The 22,377-nt window shown below is 37.4% G+C and overlaps 1 protein-coding gene across 5 annotated transcripts in view; it reads right to left on the minus strand.

The window, feature by feature from the left end:
- epha3 (eph receptor A3) overlaps positions 1-22,377 on the minus strand; it is a 205,817-nt gene that overhangs the window by 100,925 nt on the left and 82,515 nt on the right. For all 5 annotated transcript variants that reach the window (XM_039744973.1, XM_039744972.1, XM_039744971.1 and 2 more), the window contains exon 4: positions 440-595. In XM_039744973.1, coding sequence (XP_039600907.1) covers positions 440-595 — 156 coding nt within the window. The remainder of the gene's footprint in view (positions 1-439; positions 596-22,377) is intronic.

The raw sequence follows: 22,377 nt of genomic DNA on the forward strand, positions 1-22,377 counted from the left end.
TCTCACTTTCTATTTCCTTACACAATTTGTCCAGGTTTGCTGCTTTGTTAGCCTGACATAATTACAGTCCTCCTGTTGAGTGCAGTTACATTTATTGTAAAGAGGAGCAGACCACTGAGAGAAGGTGCATATATTTATTGTAGACACCAATGCACGTATCATACCGCCAACTTTCTGTCTAAAAACAATGATCCACCATTAATGTATCTTATTGTATAAAAAGAAAAACAACAAGAATGCATTCTGTTGTACAAGTAGCTTTGTTAAACATTTTCATTCTTAACTTTAACTTAAGATGTGCTGACCTGGTCAGACTTGAATGTGAGTAACACACTTATTTTTTCCTTATTATTTTAATGAATCACTTTAATTTTGCCATTCCTTGCAAAAATTAGTGGTGTAGGTGGAGTTGGGAGAAGGAAGGGCAGTGGGTACCTACTTGTGCAAGCCATGGAGGCCGGGTCCTTCAGTGCTCGGAAGTAGTTCTTTTCACACTTGCAATACACAGCTCCTTCTTCATGGCTGTAACTGTGTGGAGGACACTTGGCACATTTCACATTCCCAGAGAAGGATTTGTAGAAGCCGGGTCTACAAACTGTAAATAGAAGAACAAGGAGGGTGGTTATACCAAAAAATTAAACAAGTGTGAAGGTTAATCTGTTTAATTGAAACAACTGCACTCAAAATAGAATTACAGGAAGCAGATATCAACAGTAATATGTCAAATGGGACAGCAGCAGACTATGTTCACACTGTATCTTGCTATTTTGTAAATTACTGAATCTGCTAATGCTGTGGTGGGCTGGCGCCCTGCCTGGGGTTTGTTTCCTGCCTTGCGCCCTGTGTTGGCTGGGATTGGCTCCAGCAGACCCACGTGACCCTGGAGTTAGGATATAGCTGGTTGGATAATGGATGGATGGATGAATCTGCTAATATTCTCCCAATATTCATCCTCTAAGGCAAATCTCATGTAAGGCCACTTAGATATGTTGTTTGAATGCAAAACCCCTTTCTATCCCATTTAAAGTTCAATGGAACATTTTGTAATATTTCTCATTCTTAACTTTGGCAGCTACAGATCCAAACTGTTGTTCTTTTTACAATAAATGGATAACATATAGTATTTATGCATGCTGTTTGGTTTCTTACACCAGTGTATACTGAAAGATGCAACTAGTATATTATTCTGTGCTGCAAGACAAAATTAAAAGAAGTGCATAATATCATGAGAAATTTTACAAACGAGAGGAGACCATTCAGGAGACCATTCAGTCCTTCAAGCTGGTTTGCTTAGCTAATAGCCAAGCTATGCAGAATCTTCTTATAGGTCATCAAGTTTTCTGCTTCAACTGCATGTCTGTTCAAGATTTTCACAACTCTTTGCACTTTGTGTACAGAAGTGCTCCTTGCCTCCAGTCCTAAATACACTTCCCTTTAATTTCCACTGTCCTCATGAACATTTTCACCACTTAGATCACCTAAAATTCTTATCTGTGCTTTTCTTTATCAGCAGCATTAATGTTAACCTGAAAGATCTACTCTAGAACACCTGGAAGCACCTGGAAGAAAAAATTCTCAGTTCAAAGCCTGCTAAACACAGACCTAAAACAGAATGTTGTATTACTGGGCTGCAGTCATACATACACACATATGTATATAGAGACTTTGGAAGGGGACAAAGGTCAGTGAAGCCCTAATTGCTTTACATAGAAATGAAACTGTGCTCAAAATCCTCAGTGTATACCTTGCTATGCCTTCCTGTTAATTATCAATACCATCAATATATGAGTAATCCCATTATCCACCAGTCACATCAGATTATGTACCACAGTAAAACATATTTAAGGCAGGAATGCTTTGACCAGCTGCACTTGTATATAATAACCATGCATCCCAACCTTCTGTAACTTATTTAGTTTCTATCTTATGAAAGTGGTTAGGTACAGAATCCTTTAGTGATCTTTATAAAGATATTTATGCATCTTTTCCACTGTTTTCCCAGCAATACACTATTTTTCCTATATGCGAGTTAGACATTATTTTAAAAAAGTTTATTCATAATTTTCCTCACCTTCCACCAATGTCTATTCTTGAAGAAACACTGGCCGCTTTTGATGAAAAAACATTTATCATTCCTAGGTGTTTAGAAACAAATAAGATTTTACCCTTAGACAGTCTCATGGATTGGTGGGAAAATGAACCTTATTAGAATTTCAGAAAAGGAATGGAGCTCAGTTATTCAGAAAATCTGTTCCTCTTCAATTTATGCAAAGCATACTAACAATTCATAAATACTATAAACTACACATATTTACATCAGTATGTATCACAGAGAAATGGTGGTATGTTCTTCAGGATAGTTTTCACAGAACACAGCAATTTATTAGAAACAAATACATTAGTCCACTTCTAACAGACCCCTGAAAGAAATAATATGGAATAAGGCCTGTTTAAAGAGTACATTCTGTACAAGTTTGAATGATGTTGCTTCAACTGCCAGATATAAGTATAACTGCTTTCTTCCCCACAAAATTTCAGGCAAGGGATGCCTAGAAACAGGAGTACAACTGGTAATCTGATTTGTGTTTCAATAAAATTACTATTTTAATATATTCTTGATTATGATGTCACTGGAGAGTAGCAACATGATACATTTTGGTTGAAATTGCAAGTAGGAATTACATTACACTATGCACATGTAACACTTCTGCTACTACTGCTACTACTATAATTTAACTAAAAATTGCATATTGGGCTCAAATACAGTCCCTATGAAAAGTATTCAGCACTTGGAAGTTTCACATTTTATTATTATACAACAATCTTCTTTGCAAAAGTATTCAAACTCTGTCAGGTTGCATAGGGATCATGAGTGAACAGCCTTTTTCAAGTCCAACCACAAATCCTCACTAATTTTATACATGAGGCTTCCATACTAAAATTTTGCACAAGCTATAAAAGCAAAAATGGTGTACATTAAAAAAAAAAAAATCAGATTTATAAAATTGTACGTCTGCCAGGTCTCATGCCAAATAACTTTTTAAATCTCAAAATTAACTTAAAGTCATGTGCATGTGCTTTAGTCACTCCCCATCACCTCCCTCCAGTAACAATGAGAAAGAGGTTAGGAGCACGCGCTTATACAGCACATTGCCTCACCTACCACATGACAAATCAACTCAGGATCCCAGATTAGGACCCGAGTGCAGCCATGCAACGGGTGACACCTCAGCACCACACTAGTTCAGATGGTGACTGGTGACTGGAGTGCCAGTTCTTCTACCAACCCTCAGGTGTTTTCCTACAGGTTGGAGGGCCTAAATGCAGGGCAGGATGCAGATTAACGTCATTCTCAGGATGGAGCAATTGCAGGTTAAGGGTCTTGCTCAAGGGCCCATCGAAGTAGAGTCACTTTTGGCATTTATGGGATTCGAACCAGCAACCTTCTGACTGCCAGTGAAAATCAGTTAACTAAGTTACACCCAAATGTTACACTATGCATTCATTTTCTAACTTCTTAAAATAAGAAAGTGCTTACTTTGCCACAATTGAAATGCATAGAAAAACAAACTTAAAAACAACATTTTTCTGTCATTTAAATATTGGCAATGGTGTTTGTGTCTTTTCTCGTAATGATAACTGACTTATAAGTGAAATTAGACTTCCCAGTGTCATCCTCTTGGACCTGTGTGCTGAATCAAAACACACAAAGAAACCATGTGATTCCTGTTTTGTTTCAGGTTTTAACACCGAGTTTAAAAAATGGATGGATGGACGGACTTCAGAATGTGACTGATGCATCATTGAAATGTGCAATGAAACAAGATTTTCTGCTCATTTCATTGTCCTGCTATCTGAAGTCGCTAAAATGCCAAAACCAAAAATGTTCGTGTAGGACTTACAGATGGTTGAAACTTAACATTTTATTTTAGTCGTTCATGTGTAGCTTTGGCTTTATGCTAGGGGATGTTCTCTTGTTGGGAAAAAAAATCTTCTCCCAGGGTGTAGGTTTCTTGCACACTGCATCAGGTTTTCTTCCAGGAACATTTATATATTTGTCTGAATTCATTTTACCTTCTACCCTCACAAGCCTTCCAAGACCTGCTTCTAGAGATTACAGTTATTCCATACTCTTTTCATTTCTTAATGATTTATTTATCTGAACTCCATGAGATATACAGCAACTTGCATATTTTCTTGCCTTCATCCCCGACTTGTAATTTTTAACCACCTTTTTATTTAGTTGTTTGGATTCTTCTTTTGTCTTCATTGTGTAGGTTATGCTATGATACTGACTACCACAAGCTGGACCTTTTATTTATACTCGTATCAATGGAAACTCCTTTACTACAGACTGGTGATCTCCATTGAGCTAACTATGTGACTCCTAAAACCAATTGGCTGCACCAGTAATGATTTAGATACATAAGGTGAATACTTAGGCAATGGGTTATTGTGTGTTTTATATTTTTAATTCAATTAGATCATTTTGCAGAAATCTTCTTGCGTTCACTTTGATTTTAAAAAGGCTTTTTCTGTTGATCAGTGTCAAAAAAACCACTGTGATTCAATGTTTTATAAAAATAAAATGTGAAAACATCCAGGGGGTTGTTTAATTGTGGAAGGGTTTTGGGGCGACCCTATGCTAAAACATAGATTCTTTTATTCCCATGCCAAGACTCATTATTACGTAGACCCACATATATTTCCTCCACCCCAGTTCTTGTTCTCTTTTCCTTGTACTCTCATTCACCTGGCCAGGTAGGAGACACAGTCCACAGCAATAGTACATTTGTAGCTAGTACTATGAACCAAATTTGCCTAGAAATGACTCCCACATTCCCAATTATAGACATTTCCTCCTATTCTATACACCCCATATGGCAAGACAGAGCAATAAATCAAACAGGGGGCCAGTGTAAATTTTTATTCAGTCATTATAAGGTGTTTTTCCAGCACGAGAACTTTATTTTCAGGAGCCAATGAGCTCCTGTATGATGTAGGCAGCACACCAGGGAGGTGGCTATGAAGAGCGATGCAGTGCAAAGTGTGACACAATTGAGAGTTCATTGGGTATGCTCATGACTTCTTGGGTGAGATTATTGCTTCATTGCGGTGCATCACACAACACACCAGGGAAGCAGCTATGAAGAGTAATGCAGTGAAAGTTACAGCACTCCACCTTCACCAATAACTCTTCAAAGTCCAAGCTACTAAAAGATTTATAAGTCAGGGCCAGAGCTTGTGGTCAACCAATCAGCAAAATTCATTGCCCGAGCTCCATCCTTGATAGTTTCTGATTGAATGAAATGAACACACCCTAGAGTAGAAGCTAAAAAAAGGATTAGGAACCGCAAACAGAGTTTCTATGGTGTGAATACTACAAAGGTTACTGACTTAGTAAAAAGTCTTTGGTTCCTGTGAAAAGTCTGGTGCGGTGGGAAAGCATATAGTGTTTAAATTAATATGCTTCAATGTGTCAAAAGCAGAAGCCAAAAGCAAATGGACATAACAGCATACAACCTCAATACTTCAGGAGCTGTAATCGAAACTCTTAAGGTTACATTGCTATATCTCACATCATGGATCTTGTGTTCTTTCTTTTCTCCTCATTCCTGGCTCTCCTTTTTTCACTTGAAACTGCTGACTTTTTAAAGCTTGTTAAAGCCAAGATAAACATCCCTAGCCTGTCTCTATTCAATGTCATTTTCACAGATCATATCAGCACAAGTTCATAAGATGAGCAGGCAAGAAGATATCCAATGGATCAAGGACTTCATTTTTATGCATGTGTAATGTTCTGAAAAGTGACCATTTTACTATTCCATGCTTTGGCCTTTCATCTTACCAGTACACCCCTTCACATTAGAAAGTTCAATTTTTGCTAGTTTAACTTCTCTGCCTTCTGTCTGCTAATATTTACACTGAATGTTCAACACTTGCTGCTTTTACAGAGGTCAAAAGATCAAGTAAAAAGAGAAATGTACAATTTAACATCATGAAATATTGTCTACCAGTAATGGCACACTGCACGATAACGTGAAGTGAATACACTTGACATGAGCATTCATAGTTTTCATACTCTTTCTCTGTATGTTTAGCATTCATTTGCTCAGAGGTTGATGCGCTTGCTGCTTCCTAAGCAGCTCTTCTTTACTCCACCCTAGCAGCCTGCTTCTTCTCTTCTTTCGTCGGCATCTTTTCGTGTTAAAACTGATTAAGTCAGTGTTTATGCTGCAATTACTTAGTGTGTTTTCTTTAATTTATCACTTAAGCTGCCATTTAAGTCTTCAGTCTGCCTCAAGATTGATTTAAGATATGCAGAGGTACGGGAAATGACGGCGATGGTGGTAGGGAATGAGAATGGCGCCCTGCTGGCCGCTGCCGAGAGTTGATTCTACAATAAAATAAAATAAAATAAAATAAAAATAAAAGAGAAATAACTTTGGAGGTCAACCATCACCCTGAAAGTGGATAGTAGGTATCATGTAGTATACATGTAGAATATTTCAGGTCAACGGTTTGCAAGCTACAGGTGATTTAAAATCCTGGACAGACAAACGGACAGCCACAGCAGCGTATTATATAAGAAGTAAATGCTTTTTTTTTTTAAATTGTATTAATTTTATTGAAATCATTCCATACAAATCAATCAATTTTTACAAAAAGTAGGATTGAGAACAAGTTGACCCCCACCCCTGAGAGAGAGAGCAAGGCCAATGGAGTAAAATTTAAGACTTGTAAACATACCTAAATTGATAAGTTTGATAAGCCAATAAAGATGAATGGAGAAGAAAAAGAAATTCAGAAATAATTGCTTCCTCTGTGCTTTAAGAGCTTATTTTAAAATATTACTGATTAGATCCTGCCATGTTTTGAAAAAAAATCTGTACAGATCCTCTAACTGAGTATTTCGTTTTTTCCAATTTCAAATAGTATAACACATTGGTTTCCCACTGACTTAAAAGAGGAGAGTTTGGGTTCTTCCAGTTTATCAGAATAAGTCTGCGTGCCAACAGTGTAGTGAATGCAATCACAATTTGTTTGTCTTTCTCCACTTTAAACCCATCTGGAAGAACCCCAAACACAGCTGTTAATGGGTTAGGAGGGATTGTGAGTCCAAGGCTGTCTGAAAGGTAATTAAAAATTTTGGTCCAGAATGATGTTAATTTGGTGCAGGCCCAGAACATGTGACCTAGTGAGGCTGGGACTTAATTGCAACGTTCGCAGGTTGGATCATGCCCTGGAAACATTTTGGAGAGTTTTAAGTGAGACAGATGTGCTTGATATATAATTTTGAGTTGTATAATTGTATGCTTTGCACATATGGAGCTCGAGTGAATTCTCTGCATTGCTACTTTCCACTCCTTTTCTGATATATTAATTGAGAGATCTTTTTCCCAGTGTCCTCTTGGATCTTTGAAAGGGAGGGATTGTAAAATAATTTTATATATTGCAGAGTCCTTGAAATTGAGCAATATTTTTTCCAGTATGGATGAAAATCGGGAAGGTTCTGTTTAACAAAGTTCCTAATTTGAAGAAAGTGAAAGAAATTTGTAGCTGGAATGTTAAATTTGGAATGTAATTGTTCATAGGATGCAAAGATGTTGTCTATATAAAGATCTCTAAGCAGGTTAATCCCAAATTTTTTCCAGATATTAAAAACTGCATATGTTTGTGAAGGTTGAAAGAGGCGGTTCTCTTGCAGAGGTGCCACAGATAAAAGCTTCTCCATCTTAAAATGTTTTCTATAAATGCTTTTAATAAAGCACAATAAATTAACATTTCCATACAGGAGTGAATACTTTTTATAGGCACTGTATATCATTTGAAATTGTCTAGAATGTATCATCAACAACACGCAAATTTTGTATGCTGTAACCTGGTACACTGGGTCATACATTTTGCGACTGCTCTACAGTGAGACTTTTTTGCTTTATATTTTTGCAGTCTTTTAGGTTGTCTCAGTCATAACATGACTCCTACCCCCTTAATTGCAATATCTAGAGTAAAAACCGCAAGGGATTATGCTACCAAAGGGAATATCTATTGGGGTGTCCTGTACTCCACTGTTTGCATGAAGGCTCATCTTGCATTACTGGAAGTACCAAAATTCACCTCTCATAACCAAAATAGAAAGTTATTTGGTATATCATCTTCAATTGGAAAAATTTAATTCTCTCTCTGAGGAACAACAGTTCAGGATTTTTTTAGAATGTGATAAGATTTTGTTAATGTTATCGAAATACCTGTATAGTTTGTATGATCTTTAGTTGACATGTGCTGCACTTTTAATACGTATATGAGGCCATTTTGACCTATAGCTCTCTGAAGTGGGTAAGGTTCTGTGTATGCAAAGAAGTTAGTTTGATTGATTGAGTTAGTGAGTGTATCTTTAACAGAAATGTGTGGAGTACTATGTGTTTTATCTCTTAAATAAAACAAATTAAAATAGAGGCTGATGGATTCCTTACAACCATAAAACAACCATAATGCTCACTTCTTTGGTAGGATGTAGACAGAGATTCTTTTGTGACTGGAAGGGCCCAGCCAATGCAGGTTAAAACAGTGAAAAAGATATATGAGGGCAAGCCTAGTGTGCCATAGAAGACCTATGGTGACAATAAACTGTGCGTATGACGGACTGTAATACCATACAGGATTGTTTTCTGCCTTGCATAGGGTGCTTCTGGGAAAGATTTTGTGTCTATTTGACCCTGCATTGGAAAAGCTAGGTTCACAAAATACATGAACAAATATTTTATTTTTGACACACATAAGCTTGGTCAGCACATAAGTACAGACTATAAAAATGGCAGAGCTAACTGTCATATTTACTTTGCATCTTAAACAGCTCTAAATTGGTGTCTCGATGAGCACATCTGAATAACTTGGTGCCTCAATGAGAAATACTGAGAAATAAAATAAAACTACTTCTTTCATTCGTATCCTCTTTTTTTTTTTACTGTACAGTATAGGGATGATTATTTGTTCCAACAAACAAGATTTCAAAACGTTACTTTGCCAATGGAGATACAATTTGACTGGCTCCACGGTTGTCCTATGTATCTCTACATTTTAAACTGTATTGCCAAGTTCTTTGAAAGTGCTCAAATTTAAATATGCTATAAAGTATGTAAAGAAAAATATGTTTCTTTCCAGCTTATAAACAAACTTACTATTATGAAAACTACTGAATAATGCATAGTGCTAAATTTTGTAGAAAGGTGCAGCCACCCACATTAGTGCCACAGGAGCCCTGCGTAGGAGCATCGCTTTCATGTTTCCTTCTGCTGCAGATATAAGTGTTTTTCTAACAGAATATTCCACCCATCAGCTGGCTGTTCTAATGTCAGTGGAGAAATTCATCATTGAGCTTTGAAGCAGAGGACAGGTCTTTTTTTATCTCTCCTCTACAGTATTTCTTTTGCTATTTACTCTTGGAAATCCACTTATTTGTCCATCATAATCTTTGAAATGTGCTCTTTGCCTTAGTTAATGAAGTTAATTTGTAGAAGCTCTCTAAGGCAGCAAGTTGAAAATATCAATTAAGAGACTTAATTGGGCACATCTACTCTTGTAAGAGTATTAACATCAATTTTCTGGGTCAAACTTATCTTAAATGGCTACAGATGTGCTTATAGCCTTCTTTTGTATCCTGAAACTTTTTAGGGTTTTGGTTGGAATGAAATGCATTTACTTTTTATGTTGTTAACTCATTCCATATATTGGAATCACAAATAAGCTCAACTACAATCATGATCATACAGTATAACACAAACAAACTACATTTTTATTCACGGTCAGCCTTTTAAAATAAATAATGCTTGAAAAATATACGCAATATGCAAAATATCCTTCATGAATCACACTACAGAGTGAAAAGACTGATGGGGCTATGTCAGGCCCTCGGATCCTTAACCTGTAAATCTGGTAGACCCTAAGACCTTGATAGAGGTGCAACTTGAAAAAAAGGTGCAATTTATTGTTCAATGATTACTTCAATAAAGAGATGAAAATAGTTCAAAAAGTGCACGTTCCAAAAATGTGAAAATAAAAAATTGGTGAAACATGCCTAAAAAATGCACAATTAAATTTCTGAAAAAAGTTTAAATCACACTTCACATATGAGCACATTCAGTCACGTTTTCTCTTAATTAAGCCTTTAGTTTTGTTTTGCCATCCCTCTTAAAGATCAGAGGGTCACTAAGCTTTCGGTTTCAACAGAATTCCAGCCCATCTCAAGTAGCTTACATGACCAACTTCAGATTCTCTCAGCTTCAACTGATCCCTACTAAATTCTCACCCGGCCTTTACAAGCTTCTCCCACTATTAGTTCCAAAGGGACTTGGTCACCCATTCCGCTCTCTCGCATACTGCACTTGTTGAAACAAGTGAGCTAACCTTGTGCACATATACTCACCTGCTCACAAGATGGCGCTGGTGCGCTCTCACAAACACCTGACTACTGTGCTCTGCTTCCTATTGCCCGACAAAACACACCTTTTTTATTCCCCAGCCAGCATGCTTCAATAAAATCACAAAAAAGCGCAGTTTTTTAAACTTTGCCATACTTTCCCTTCTTGGCATTTTTAAAATGATGACTGCAAGTGAACTACTCTAAAAGAAACAGACAGGTGGTACCCGATACAACTCCCTGAGAGACCTTCGAGGAGAGACGCCAGCCAAAATCCTCCAAAGGCACATCACTGATTTGCTGCTGACATTGTCCTACACCCCTTCATGTGTACCTGAAAAAATGCAGATATGTGCCATTTCTCGGATCTTTATTTCAAAGACTGAAGACTAACAGGGCACAGTTAATTATATTCAGCAGGACACCACAGAGAAAATCTATATTGTCCCAGGGCGCATACAAAATTAAACTGTTATGAAGGGAGTTGCATCCTCACAGGCTGTGACAGAATCTTAACTGGACAGTGTAAGATAAAAATAAATCAACAGCAAGGGCTAGAAGGTGGTTAAGTGAAATGTCACCCTGCATACCCAATGGAACATAACCTACTGGAGTCAACATCAAATAACACAGCTCACCATACTGTCAATAATCTCAGAGAAACAGACTACACAGCCATGCTGCCTTTTTTTTTGAAGTTACAAGTCTTTACCAATCAGTGTAACCTCTAATACTACCGGGTGTTTAAAGTACCAATAGAAAACCTAACAACAATATTTCCACCAATCTGCCTTCCGTTGCGGACAGAGAGCCAAGCCAAAGGTCTTTTGAGAAGTAGGTCAGCGTGACAGAACTCTCTCAGCGGAATTGGTCCCCCAGGATCTAAAAAGTGGCCTTCCCAAGGGAGAGAGGGTTTAACTCGTTTTGAAAATGCCTGCCGAGTGATTTGCCAGCCGTGACAAATTGCAGCTCTGCTCTGAAGGAGACACGGCAGAATATTTGTTAGAAGAAGCCCTTCATCTTGTAGGTCATGCTGGCCTACTTTTTAGAAACAAGGGCACCTTTTTATACTTCAGATCAGCTACTATGTTAAAAAAAGAGACAGCTCCACCTCACGTGATGCCGCCAGGCTGTCATCCTATTACAGGCACTTAAAGCTTTTTTTTTTTGTGTTTTCCATGCAGAGCAGAACAATGAAATGATCTTAAACATAAAAAGAAGAGAAGAAGATGCTCTGCCCCTTATTAATTTAATCTATCCCTTTATCCAGTTGCTGAAATTACTTGGTGTACTGTAATACATGGTCAACGCCAATCCTGACAGAATATGGGACAAGTTTATTGCAAGACAGAAGGATACAACTTCTCATATTCATAAAAGGTTAATTTACCCATCACCTAACTGTTCTGCCCATCTTTGGGATACATAGAGAATTCAGAGTGGACAGAGGAAATTCTAATACAAAAAGAGAATACGTACTCAGACAGTGAGACAGCAACACAAATCACTATGCCAAAATGTCAGCACTAACTGTTTTAATTGAGTTGGCCTATTCAGTAAAGGTGGCTGGCAGTTAAACCAAAAGATTACAAACGGAACCACTGATTCACTGTGAGATCCTGAGTAAGTCGATTTATTTCATTTTCAGAAATACAGGAAATGGAAAATGTATTATAGTAATGCAGGTTAGGATAGTGATAGCAATGGTAAAGTTTTAAATAAAAAATAATGTTTTCTTTCTAAAGTTTTTTTCACAGTCAGTACCATCACAATGTCTATTTGGAAGTAAAGCAGAATACATGATCAAATATCAGGAAGAGAACACAGAAATATCTGTTATGTATCTGGAACATTTAGTTTAAGAAAAAACTTAATTTAACTGATAAAATTCAGGCAGTGTAGTCTCAGAATGGCTAAGCTGCCCAACTTTAAGACCAAACACCCCATAAAGGCATTCTTTAGTTGTTAAGGTCATGTTTCCACGTCACCATTGGTTTTGTCGTTACTTTCCAGCTAGTTTGTTGGACTATTCATAGTAAATGACTGATCTGGTTGTTGTTTTTTGGTTTTTATAGACCAGTTGAGGAATATCTAGTACAGTAATACCTCGAGTAACAAATCCTCTGAGAATGACATTCCTTTCCAATGAACTGTACGTAAAACAAGCTATGGTGCATGCACAAATTCAAGTACCAATCTGCTAGAGTGCTGTCATTGTTCAATACCCTTAAAAAGAATAGTTGTTGACTCTCATTGATTTGAGTATACTGGCGAATGCAGCGTTATTATATGTGAGTGCTTAGTTATTTTTCTTGAAATGTAGTTATATTAATATTTTTATAAATTAATAAATATAATTGCCTAGTATGTTATGAAAACATTAAGTAGTACCTTTTAAAAATTAAGATGGAGATTATAGATAGAGTAGAAGCTGGAGAAAAGAAATGCCACATGTCAGGATCATTGTTCATGACAAGGAGACAGTGCAGAGCTTGGAAATGGGGGCACAGACAGACAGCATTTAGTTGCAAACACCTCAGAGACATTTTTCTACTGCAAAAGTCTATTAGTCTGGGTGCATGGACACTGGCAATTCTTTCTAAGGATCTTGGCTTGGATTGGCCTCCTCGGCTCAATCTTGTACAGAGTTGGGGAAAAATGGTGTTGCCTATGAGCTCAATTGACATATGAGGTGTGGCTGACAGTGTGAAATGTCTAGACATTGAACGAGGCAGACGAGAGCTTGTGAAGCCACAAATAAAGAGCCATTGGCCACTGGCAGCAGCATTGTAGGGTGGCCAAGGAACTACATGGCACAAGCCTTTAAAACACCCAACCAAACCAACACATACCCTGACACACCACCTTCTCGGTTGTTAATGCAAACACTTCAGAGACATTTTTCTACTTCGAAAGTCTATTAGTCTGGGTACATGGACACTGGCAATTCTTCCTAAAGATCTTGGCTTGGATTGGCCTCCTCGGCTTAATCTTGTACAGAGTTGGGGAAAAATGGTGTTGCCTATGAGCTCAGTTGACATATGAGATGTTGTTGACAGTGTGAAATGTCTAGACATTGAACAAGGTAGATGAGAGCTTGTGGAGCCACAAATAAAGAGCCACTGGCAGCAGCATTGTAGGGTGGCCAAGGAACTACATGGCATGAGCCTTAAGACACCCAACCAAACCAACACATACCCTGACACACCATCCTCTCGGTTGTTAAAATATGTATCCATATCCATCCTTTATTAAATCCATCTCTGATAATGAAGCTTCTTATAACACATTAAAATACAGGAATGCATTTACTTCATTAACTGAGATATTACTGTATAAGCATATAACTTTAAAATACAGAGTGAAATTAGGAATACAAGCCTCCACAGTCTCCAGTGTTTACATTGGATTAAATTAAAATGATAAAGCAGACAGACATATTTATAGAGGATGACAAATTTTACAAATGAGATGAAACTGTTCAGCCTGTTGAACCTCATTTGTTTAGCTAACTGCAAAGTTGTCCCAATATCTTATCCAGAAATAACTACTTTATCAACATTACCCAGTAGTTTGGTCTAGATTAGCCAAGCATTTTGTGTAAAGGCATACTTCATAGCTTTCCTTTTCAATCTACTTTCCTCTAGTTAACATTATCATTCTAAAGAATTATTAATTATCTAACTGAAAGAATCAGCACAATTCATTTTATTGATATTTTAGAGAACTGTGAGGTTTCAGAATAGGTTCCTACTTCCAACATAGTCTCTGAAGCTGTAAACTTCCTTTAGCCTTTCCCAGTACACCATACCCGCTTAATCCAGAGATGCAGTTGGTTAAGTTTCTCCACATTGCATCTAGAAGTCTTGTTATTTACTGCAGTAAACTGCCACCACCACACTAAAGAGTCTGTGCACATTTATATTTAACAGTTTTTACAGCATAAACATTTTGTTTTTTTAAACCCAGCTTGCATTTATAATTAATTTACATTTTGCCAATGTGTATTGTTCACCCAGTTTACCTGCCTCCTCAAGTATTCAGTATTTTGCAAGGTTTGATATCAATAGGCACACAAGAAAATCTTGAGAAATACCAGTTCAAGAGTTGATACTGTGTAACATTTTTAGCCAAAAATATGCTAATTAGTATGGCAAAGATCATTAATACAATAAACAACACTCTTGCCTCTGATCATAAAACCAAGTTCTTAATCCTCATATCAATTACGGTAGGGTCACCCTGGGCTAATTCAGACTGAGTGTGAGCATTTGTATATTGTAATGAGAGCATTTTTGAAAGAAAAATAACGACATGCAATTAATGCATTGGGAAACACCAGTTTCTGCAGGCTCTGTGTATCAATGATGGTTTGTTAAATTAAGCAAAAAAAAAAAAAAGCAAAATAATATGACTCCAAGGCATGACTGAGAATGTAGGAATGGGAGTAATCATCTGACAGGGCTCATTTCTGTTGCTCATTTCAGGTTTTTACCAGACGTCTCCCTGATGCTATTTAGCCAAAACAGCAGTTGCTAATATCTCTGTACCTATCTGAATTTGCACTTGCTCTCTGGATTTCTTTTCTAATGTGACAAATTGAAGCTCCAGGGAACAACTGATGAACACAGGTAAAGCTTAGTTGTTCTCCTGCTATTAATAGGATATAAATAAACTGAAACAACATCCATACTTAGCTAACCAATCCCATTATACTGTACAATGTTACTATGTGCACAGACGGCAACTGCAATCAGACATATTGCCTTTCCTGGAAGCTATCTGCAGTTCTTACTCTATTCTTCATATATTCATTTGCATATGTACACACACCCACACCCCAACACACACACACTCATCCACCTTGCATTACTTTGTTGTTTTTTCTTCTTACCATCAATGAACTCCAACCTAGGAGGCAAACCAGAAGCCTACATAAGTAGGTAGCCTCTGCTTGTGGGCTATTTTCTGAGGCATCACTGTCCAAGAATGAGACTAGTCAGCCACCTTAGGGCTGACTACTTCCAACTTTACCCAGTTAACCAACCCATGAGGAGACTTCCATAAATAAACCTAAAAAAACACCCCAACAGAGTCAACAGAGCACAATTATCAGCCCTAATCATACCTCTCCCAGAAACCAAAACTTTCATGTTTCCATTATCATAAGACCTGTAACTCTGTGTCATTACGGCCACCATCAGTCCTAAACTGCACTGCAAGCTTACAGCATTGCTATGGTGCAATCTGGGCTTGAACCATATCAATGTCATATGACAGCATTTAATTTAAAATGCACTATGAAAAACTGGAAAAGTTCTGATCTTAAAAAAAAAACTAATTAAAGTTGCCTACTATTTTGCTTGTTATGTGATAAATGGTTGCTCAGGCAGATACTATTTTTCATTCTATTCTGCCATCTTATATTTCATACTGTTGTGACCAGTATAGTGTCTCCTTCCAAATAATAGTGCTGGAAGAGGCACTGAAGCTATGCTTTGGTTTAGTGATTCTAAAGTCAGAGAACAGGACTTTTTTAGAAGTGATACCTCATCTGTCGAGGCACCTACAAATTCACACTGAGAACTTCAAAGTGGTGTCTGATCAGATTTCTTGGGGATAGAAGCAGGGTGGCCTTTTCCTTCAGTGCCATCTGTTTACCCAGAGTAAAGCCACTATGTATCTCCTCCTCAGATTACTACATTCCACAACTTCTAGACACAGTTTCCTACCTGCATCCTAGAGTGCTTTCAATAAAAGGATCTAATTTTGGGTTTCTGAATAGTTGCTGATTATTTATGTACATATGTGAATCAACAACTTTGATTTCAAGTAAAATCTCTGAGAAATCCTGTCATGATGATTTAGTATTTCAACATCATAAATCATATACATGGTGGCACAGTGGTAATGCTGCTGCCTTGCAGATAGGAGACCCAGGTTCACTTCCCCGGTCCTCCCTGCGTGGAGTTTGCATGTTCTCCCCATGTCTGCGTGGGTTTCCTCCCAAAGACATGCAGGTAAGGTGGATTGGTGGTTCTAAATTGACTCTAGTGTGTGTGTGCGCCCTGCCCGGGGTTTGTTGGCTGGGATTGGCTCCTGTGACCCTGTAGTTAGGATATAGCGAGTTGGATAATGGATGGATGGAAATCCTATACAATTTAACTTGTCCTAACAATCTGCATTTCCAAACCCTCCAATGAGAAACGAGCTGCCATTTCTTAAAAAACTGCAGTCAACACATGATGTATTCGTTAGAAATGGCTGCACTGGTCTTGAGGTGGCAGCTTGTCTGATCCATGTTCTTTAGCAGCCATGTTTGTGACAAACTGTTATGATCTATGATTTAAAAAAAAAAATGCTGTGCTAATTTTACAATAGTTTGTGACTAATTATATATTGTATATAGGGTTTTGACACACTAAGGTTTGCTTTTATGTTTTGAACCTTAACACAGTTTAAATTGAGTTACTTTTTACTGCAACACCATTTTTTTTTCTTTCAGGTACTACCATTTTGTGGATCCCTTTGCTATGACGTGACCTCTGGTTGCTGAGGGTGTGTTCTGAAGAGGTTATGATTCTGACCTCGTTGGGTCAAGTCTTTAAAGGTTGGCATGAGCATCCACACTTTATCTGAGTTTACAAATAATCCTTGAATCACTGTATTAAAGACTACTGCTTTAAATTTTGCCTGTTTAATGAAGCCTTGCTATTGCCTTTTTGACTTTAAAATTTTGATCACAATTTGCTGGTTTCTGATCTCTTGCCCTTGGTTCTGACTTCTGATTTGAACAGATTCCCAGTTTCTTTGAAAGACAGAACTGACTTTAATTTCTGACCTTGGCTTGATTTTTGACTTCAATTTTTTTCCTGTTCTTTACTTAAAAAACTACTGTCTTCCTGTGGGGCATTACACAATCATCTTTCTAAAGGGCAGGCTAAAACATCACCTTCTATTTGGGGGCTAAAGAAAGCTCTCTGCACAGAGAGTGCTCACAAGCAGCCTTCGTCACCAATGTACAAATTTCACTTTGAGAAAGACTTTATGCTTGAATAATAGGAAGAGATCTGTTCAGCAGAATTAATAGATGGTTGAGTCTCCTTAGAACCCATAGATGTTGCGCAGTATGACTGAGCTGCGAAGGTCATGGGGCTTGTGGACTCACCTAGGACTGTCCTGGGTAAGTCACTTCTCAGTTATAAATTAGCAGTTTTGGAAGTGTTAAATCAAGTAAGAGATAGATAGATGAGAAATTTTCTTGCTGTGTGGACACAGATGAATATGTACCGACAGACCAACAGAAATATGGGTAGATGATAGACTGGTGTAATCGGTGACGTACACAAACAGCAAACAATAAAATCAGAAGACAATTTGGTGGAAAAGCTCAGGAACTGATAGACAACTTTGTTGAAAGAGTGAGCCAGTCTCTCTCAGCTCCTACCCAGTGGACACTTCATTCCAAGACCAAATCCCAGTAAATGGTGCATTCCTTCAACATAAGTTTGTGAGTGTTAGCAAATGTTGTCATTTGATTGGATTGATATCTTCTCACTAATAAGATGAAGAAAATCCCAGTGACCTAAGATCTCCTCACAGAAAGTAAAAGAGACCACCATAACAGCCAGAAACCACTTCATTAATATGCTAAGAGCAAATAACTGCATTTCTAAGAGCTGAGGCTTTATCATCTTTGTAAGGAGGACAAGTGACATTCAAGATCTCTTCATGGATGTATTTAGAACAAACAAGGATCTACTTCTGCTCTGAGGTCTTTTCATCAACATACCAAATTCAATATACCGAAAGCAATCATAGTGATTGCAGGAGATTGTGATGTGCTGCAGATGAAAGTGAAATTCCCAGCAAACCAAAGCATGCACTAAGTGTGAAACGTCTTCCATTTGGCCAAGGCATCATCTTTGATGCTGTGTTTCCAGTTGACGTTCTCCCAGCAGAGTTTGTCACAATTATACTGAATAAGAATAAAACTTTCACATTGGGCTAAGAACCATTCAGCCAGTCACTAAAGAAGTTACTACAAGGTCGAGGCTTCCACATTAATAAGTGTATCAACATTGGCACTTTTCATAAGCAATGGTACTGCTTTACTTTCAAAGGAAAGATGAAGATACGAGGGACGTTCAAAACGTTTCCACATTCTTATTTTTTCCTTGGAAAAGGTAAAGGCAGGAGTAGTCAACATTACCTCCTCTGTGGACAACAGTAAGCTTTCTACCCAGTCAACATACAATTATAGTGGTCAGCTCTGCACCAGAGTTCCACAAAAACATTTCACCCATTACCATAGAAAACTAGTAATCACCGTGGGGTCTTATATAACCTTTGAAACTCAGCTCCATTGTTTTGGACCCACTGGCGAAACTGAACAATAATGCAACATTTTAAAAAGTGAACAAAACCATTCATTTGATCACCTGTATAATTAAATTACAATGTTTTGCTGTTAAATTGCCATATTGCATACCCTGAATCCACATTGCAATATTTTTCTGTTTTCTCTCAAATTTGGCCGAATTGCTATATCACAGCAACACCTGACCCAAACGCGACTGAACAAAGCCTTCTTGTGTGTCCTAATTAAATTGTACACACTTTGACAGACAAACTATTATCTACTAAATGAAAGGGGTGTTTCAGCTTTTAAATGACACATTCTACGTTCTATATTTCAGAATTTTTTTTTTCGTAAAGATGTTTTTGAATCTTACAGACATTGGTGTTTTAATTTGGATATGCGGCATCATTTTTTTACTCACTTTAAATTATCTGACAGTACAGTATGTTCTGCTCTCCAAAATGATACATATTCCATGGGGGTTTCTATAATGTATATGTATGCTACAGATACAGTACTTATTATAAAAGAGTAAAAGGGGAGAAAAAGAATCCTGTTTTTTGTACCATTTCAAAACAATAAAACTAGACATATTACTTGTAGATATTTCACAACCATTTGTTTCTTGTTGTCCCTGACATATTCACTGACACTTTTATAGTGTTTGGAAGCTTATTCCAACACCTATGCAAATAAAATTAACACAGTTTTTTGGTAAAAACGTTACTGAGATTACATATGTGTTCAACATAACTAATTCTCCAGCTGTAAAAAGTCTGAAAGAGAAATGTCTGACCTCTGTTTTGAGGGGTGGAGCATGAATACTGAGTGAAGGATAATGAAGTTATAGCCAGTTAAATAAAAGTAGCAGAAAGTAGCCAAAAATGAGGATAAGTGTAAAGGGTTAATAGGCAAAAAGAACTTACATAGCATACCAATCTATGTAACTGAAAGTCTGATTGTTGGGGTCAAGCAACGATTATCTAGTTTCCTGAGTACAACACAAATTGCAATGTGCAAACACAAAATAGTTTCAAGTACTATCTGTTTCAGGGAACTCCATAAATGAATTAGTAGCTTGTATGATACTTCTCCTAGTGAAATTATATCAAATGATAAATATTACAATACAAAGAGAGAGATATACTTTCATACATTGGCCATGTGGGGACAAAAGATCACATCGCCCAGGGAGGTAGAAGTGGGATCTGAAGCTGTGACCTTGCTTTTTAAGGCTGCATATGTGATCAGTCTGCATGGGGTAGGGAGGAGGCCCAGTTATTATGGAGATGTGCATGCTGTGTTGTCTACAATTCCCAGCTGTATACCTGCTTGCTGTTTTTCTATTACATCAGCAAAAAGAAATCCCGGGTGTACAACAGAATGGGTTGGGCTTGCTAAGTTTGGTTTCCAGGTTCAGGTGATGAAAAATGGTTTCTAAAGGCCTGTATAGCTTGAGAGCATCTACTTTAGATTCTGAAAAGTGATAGAGGAATAAAACGCCTCATGTACAGGGAATGCCTTATGAGGACCAAAGAATACAACACAGTAACAGTAAGGGTGCTGCATCAAAGCAACGTCTTTGACTCACTGACTATGGGATACATCTGTCCTCTTTTTTTGTGGAGGGAGTATCCCATTTTTATTAACTGTTACTCGCACACACATGCACATACATGTACCACTTTTTCTTAATGTGTGAATAAAAGTCACATTTGAAATTAAATGAATATACTCAGGAAATCTGTGAGTGAGACTGTTATGAGCTGATTAAATTTATTACACTATACTGTCAGACAAGTAACGTGAGTGTCGTTTATACAGCTGAGCCTGTTGAATGGATATTTCCTTGCATGGTGACAAGAGCCGGATGTAACTAAGAAGACATTTTGTTTGCAGGCAACATTCTTATTCCTTTTTACACTGAGGGTTCTTTGGGATATTTTATCTGCTTATGTTTTACCACATGTGACTGTTTCCTTACCTCAAACACCATAGGCTTATCATGACTTATAAACCAGAATGTACATTAAGATTTTAAGATGCCAGTCTGCTTGTGATTCCAAGGATTAATAAAATAACAGTGGGAGGTTGAGCGTTTAGTTACAGGGCCCCTAAACTGTGAAATGGTCTGCCTGCTATTATAAGAGGTGCCCCTTCGGTTTCGGCTTTCAAATTCCGGTTGAAGACTCACTACTTTAGTTTAGCATACCCTGACTAAAGCTGCTGATTAACTATGCATATTGCATCTCTGTTGATAGTCATTAGCGCTAAAACATAAGTAATATGATAATTATAATTGTTACTAACCTTTACCTATTCCTTTTCTCTTCTCTGTACTCAAATGTGACACTTGGTGCTACTGCCCTACTGCCAAGTTGTTTTGCCTGCCTGAGGTAAAGTCATCTCTGATGGAGTATAGCAGGAATCATTGCGTACAGGGGTCCTTTCATCGGATTGGCTGGCCCAGTAATGATTCAGCTGTAGAATGGCCAATAGCAGGAGGCAGCTTGATAGGTGAGGTCTCCAGGACTCTGAACAAATCCAAATCGTATTATGTAATATCATCTACTGTTGAATTCTGCACTGTACTTGTAATATTTCTATTGCACTGCATTATATTGTATTGAGGATTACTTGTGATCTGTTCTGTGTATTGTTTTGTATTTACCCCCTTTTTGACACCCACTGCATGCTCAACCTACCTGGAAAGGGGTCTCTCTTTGAATTGCCTTTATCTATATGCATAAAAAGAATTGTTCTATATTTTTATCTGGTCTCTTTTGTCCACAACAAGTTATTGAGAGTTTTGTACATCCCTACTACAAGGTTAGTCTGTATTTGTGTACCAGAAAAGATTAGCAATGAATATGATTTTAAAATACAGTATCTTCATCTTTGTTTAATTATAATATATCTCAAAATTGACTGTGATATTTCAATAGCAGCATTTTTTAGTTGCTCAAACACATAAGTCTCTGAAACGTTGGCAACACCGCTCTAACGAACACAGCAGAAGTGTGAGCAGAAGACTGTGGGGGCCTTTTCGACTTTGCAGTTTGAAATCGTGTGCTTCCTTTTTAAGGATGCTGTATTGTTGACACGATGTTCAACATTTGTTCTTGTTAAGCTTTGATGTATCATGTTCCTGCATTGGCCTACGTAAGGTGCAAACAGATTCTTGGATCTGGCTGTACATCTATCAGCAGAGAGCTAGACCAAAACTCATGCCTGTTAACATTAGCTCCTGGAAACCACTTTACCTCTTTTGAATAAAAAGAGAAACTAAAAGCACCGTCTACTCACTTTCTAATTGGATTATCCAATCATGTCATATTTTATATTTAATAATCAGAAACCTGCCACTTCTTAAAGCTGAAAGACATTTACTAATCCCAAAAGGAGGAAGGAAGCGGTAGCAACTTGGATTAGAAACTGAGTGATTCAGACTTATGTTTACATTCTTGTGAAAAACAGTTATTTCAGTTGTATTTCAATCAATCCTCTTTAATAGATTTAAAATTTAAGAATTAACTGAATAGAAAAAAAATATTTGAAAATAATCCTGATGTTGTCTCTTTTCTTGAAAGAATGTTGT

This window comes from Polypterus senegalus, chromosome 2 (assembly GCF_016835505.1).
Source record: "Polypterus senegalus isolate Bchr_013 chromosome 2, ASM1683550v1, whole genome shotgun sequence".
Lineage (NCBI taxonomy): Eukaryota > Metazoa > Chordata > Cladistia > Polypteriformes > Polypteridae > Polypterus > Polypterus senegalus.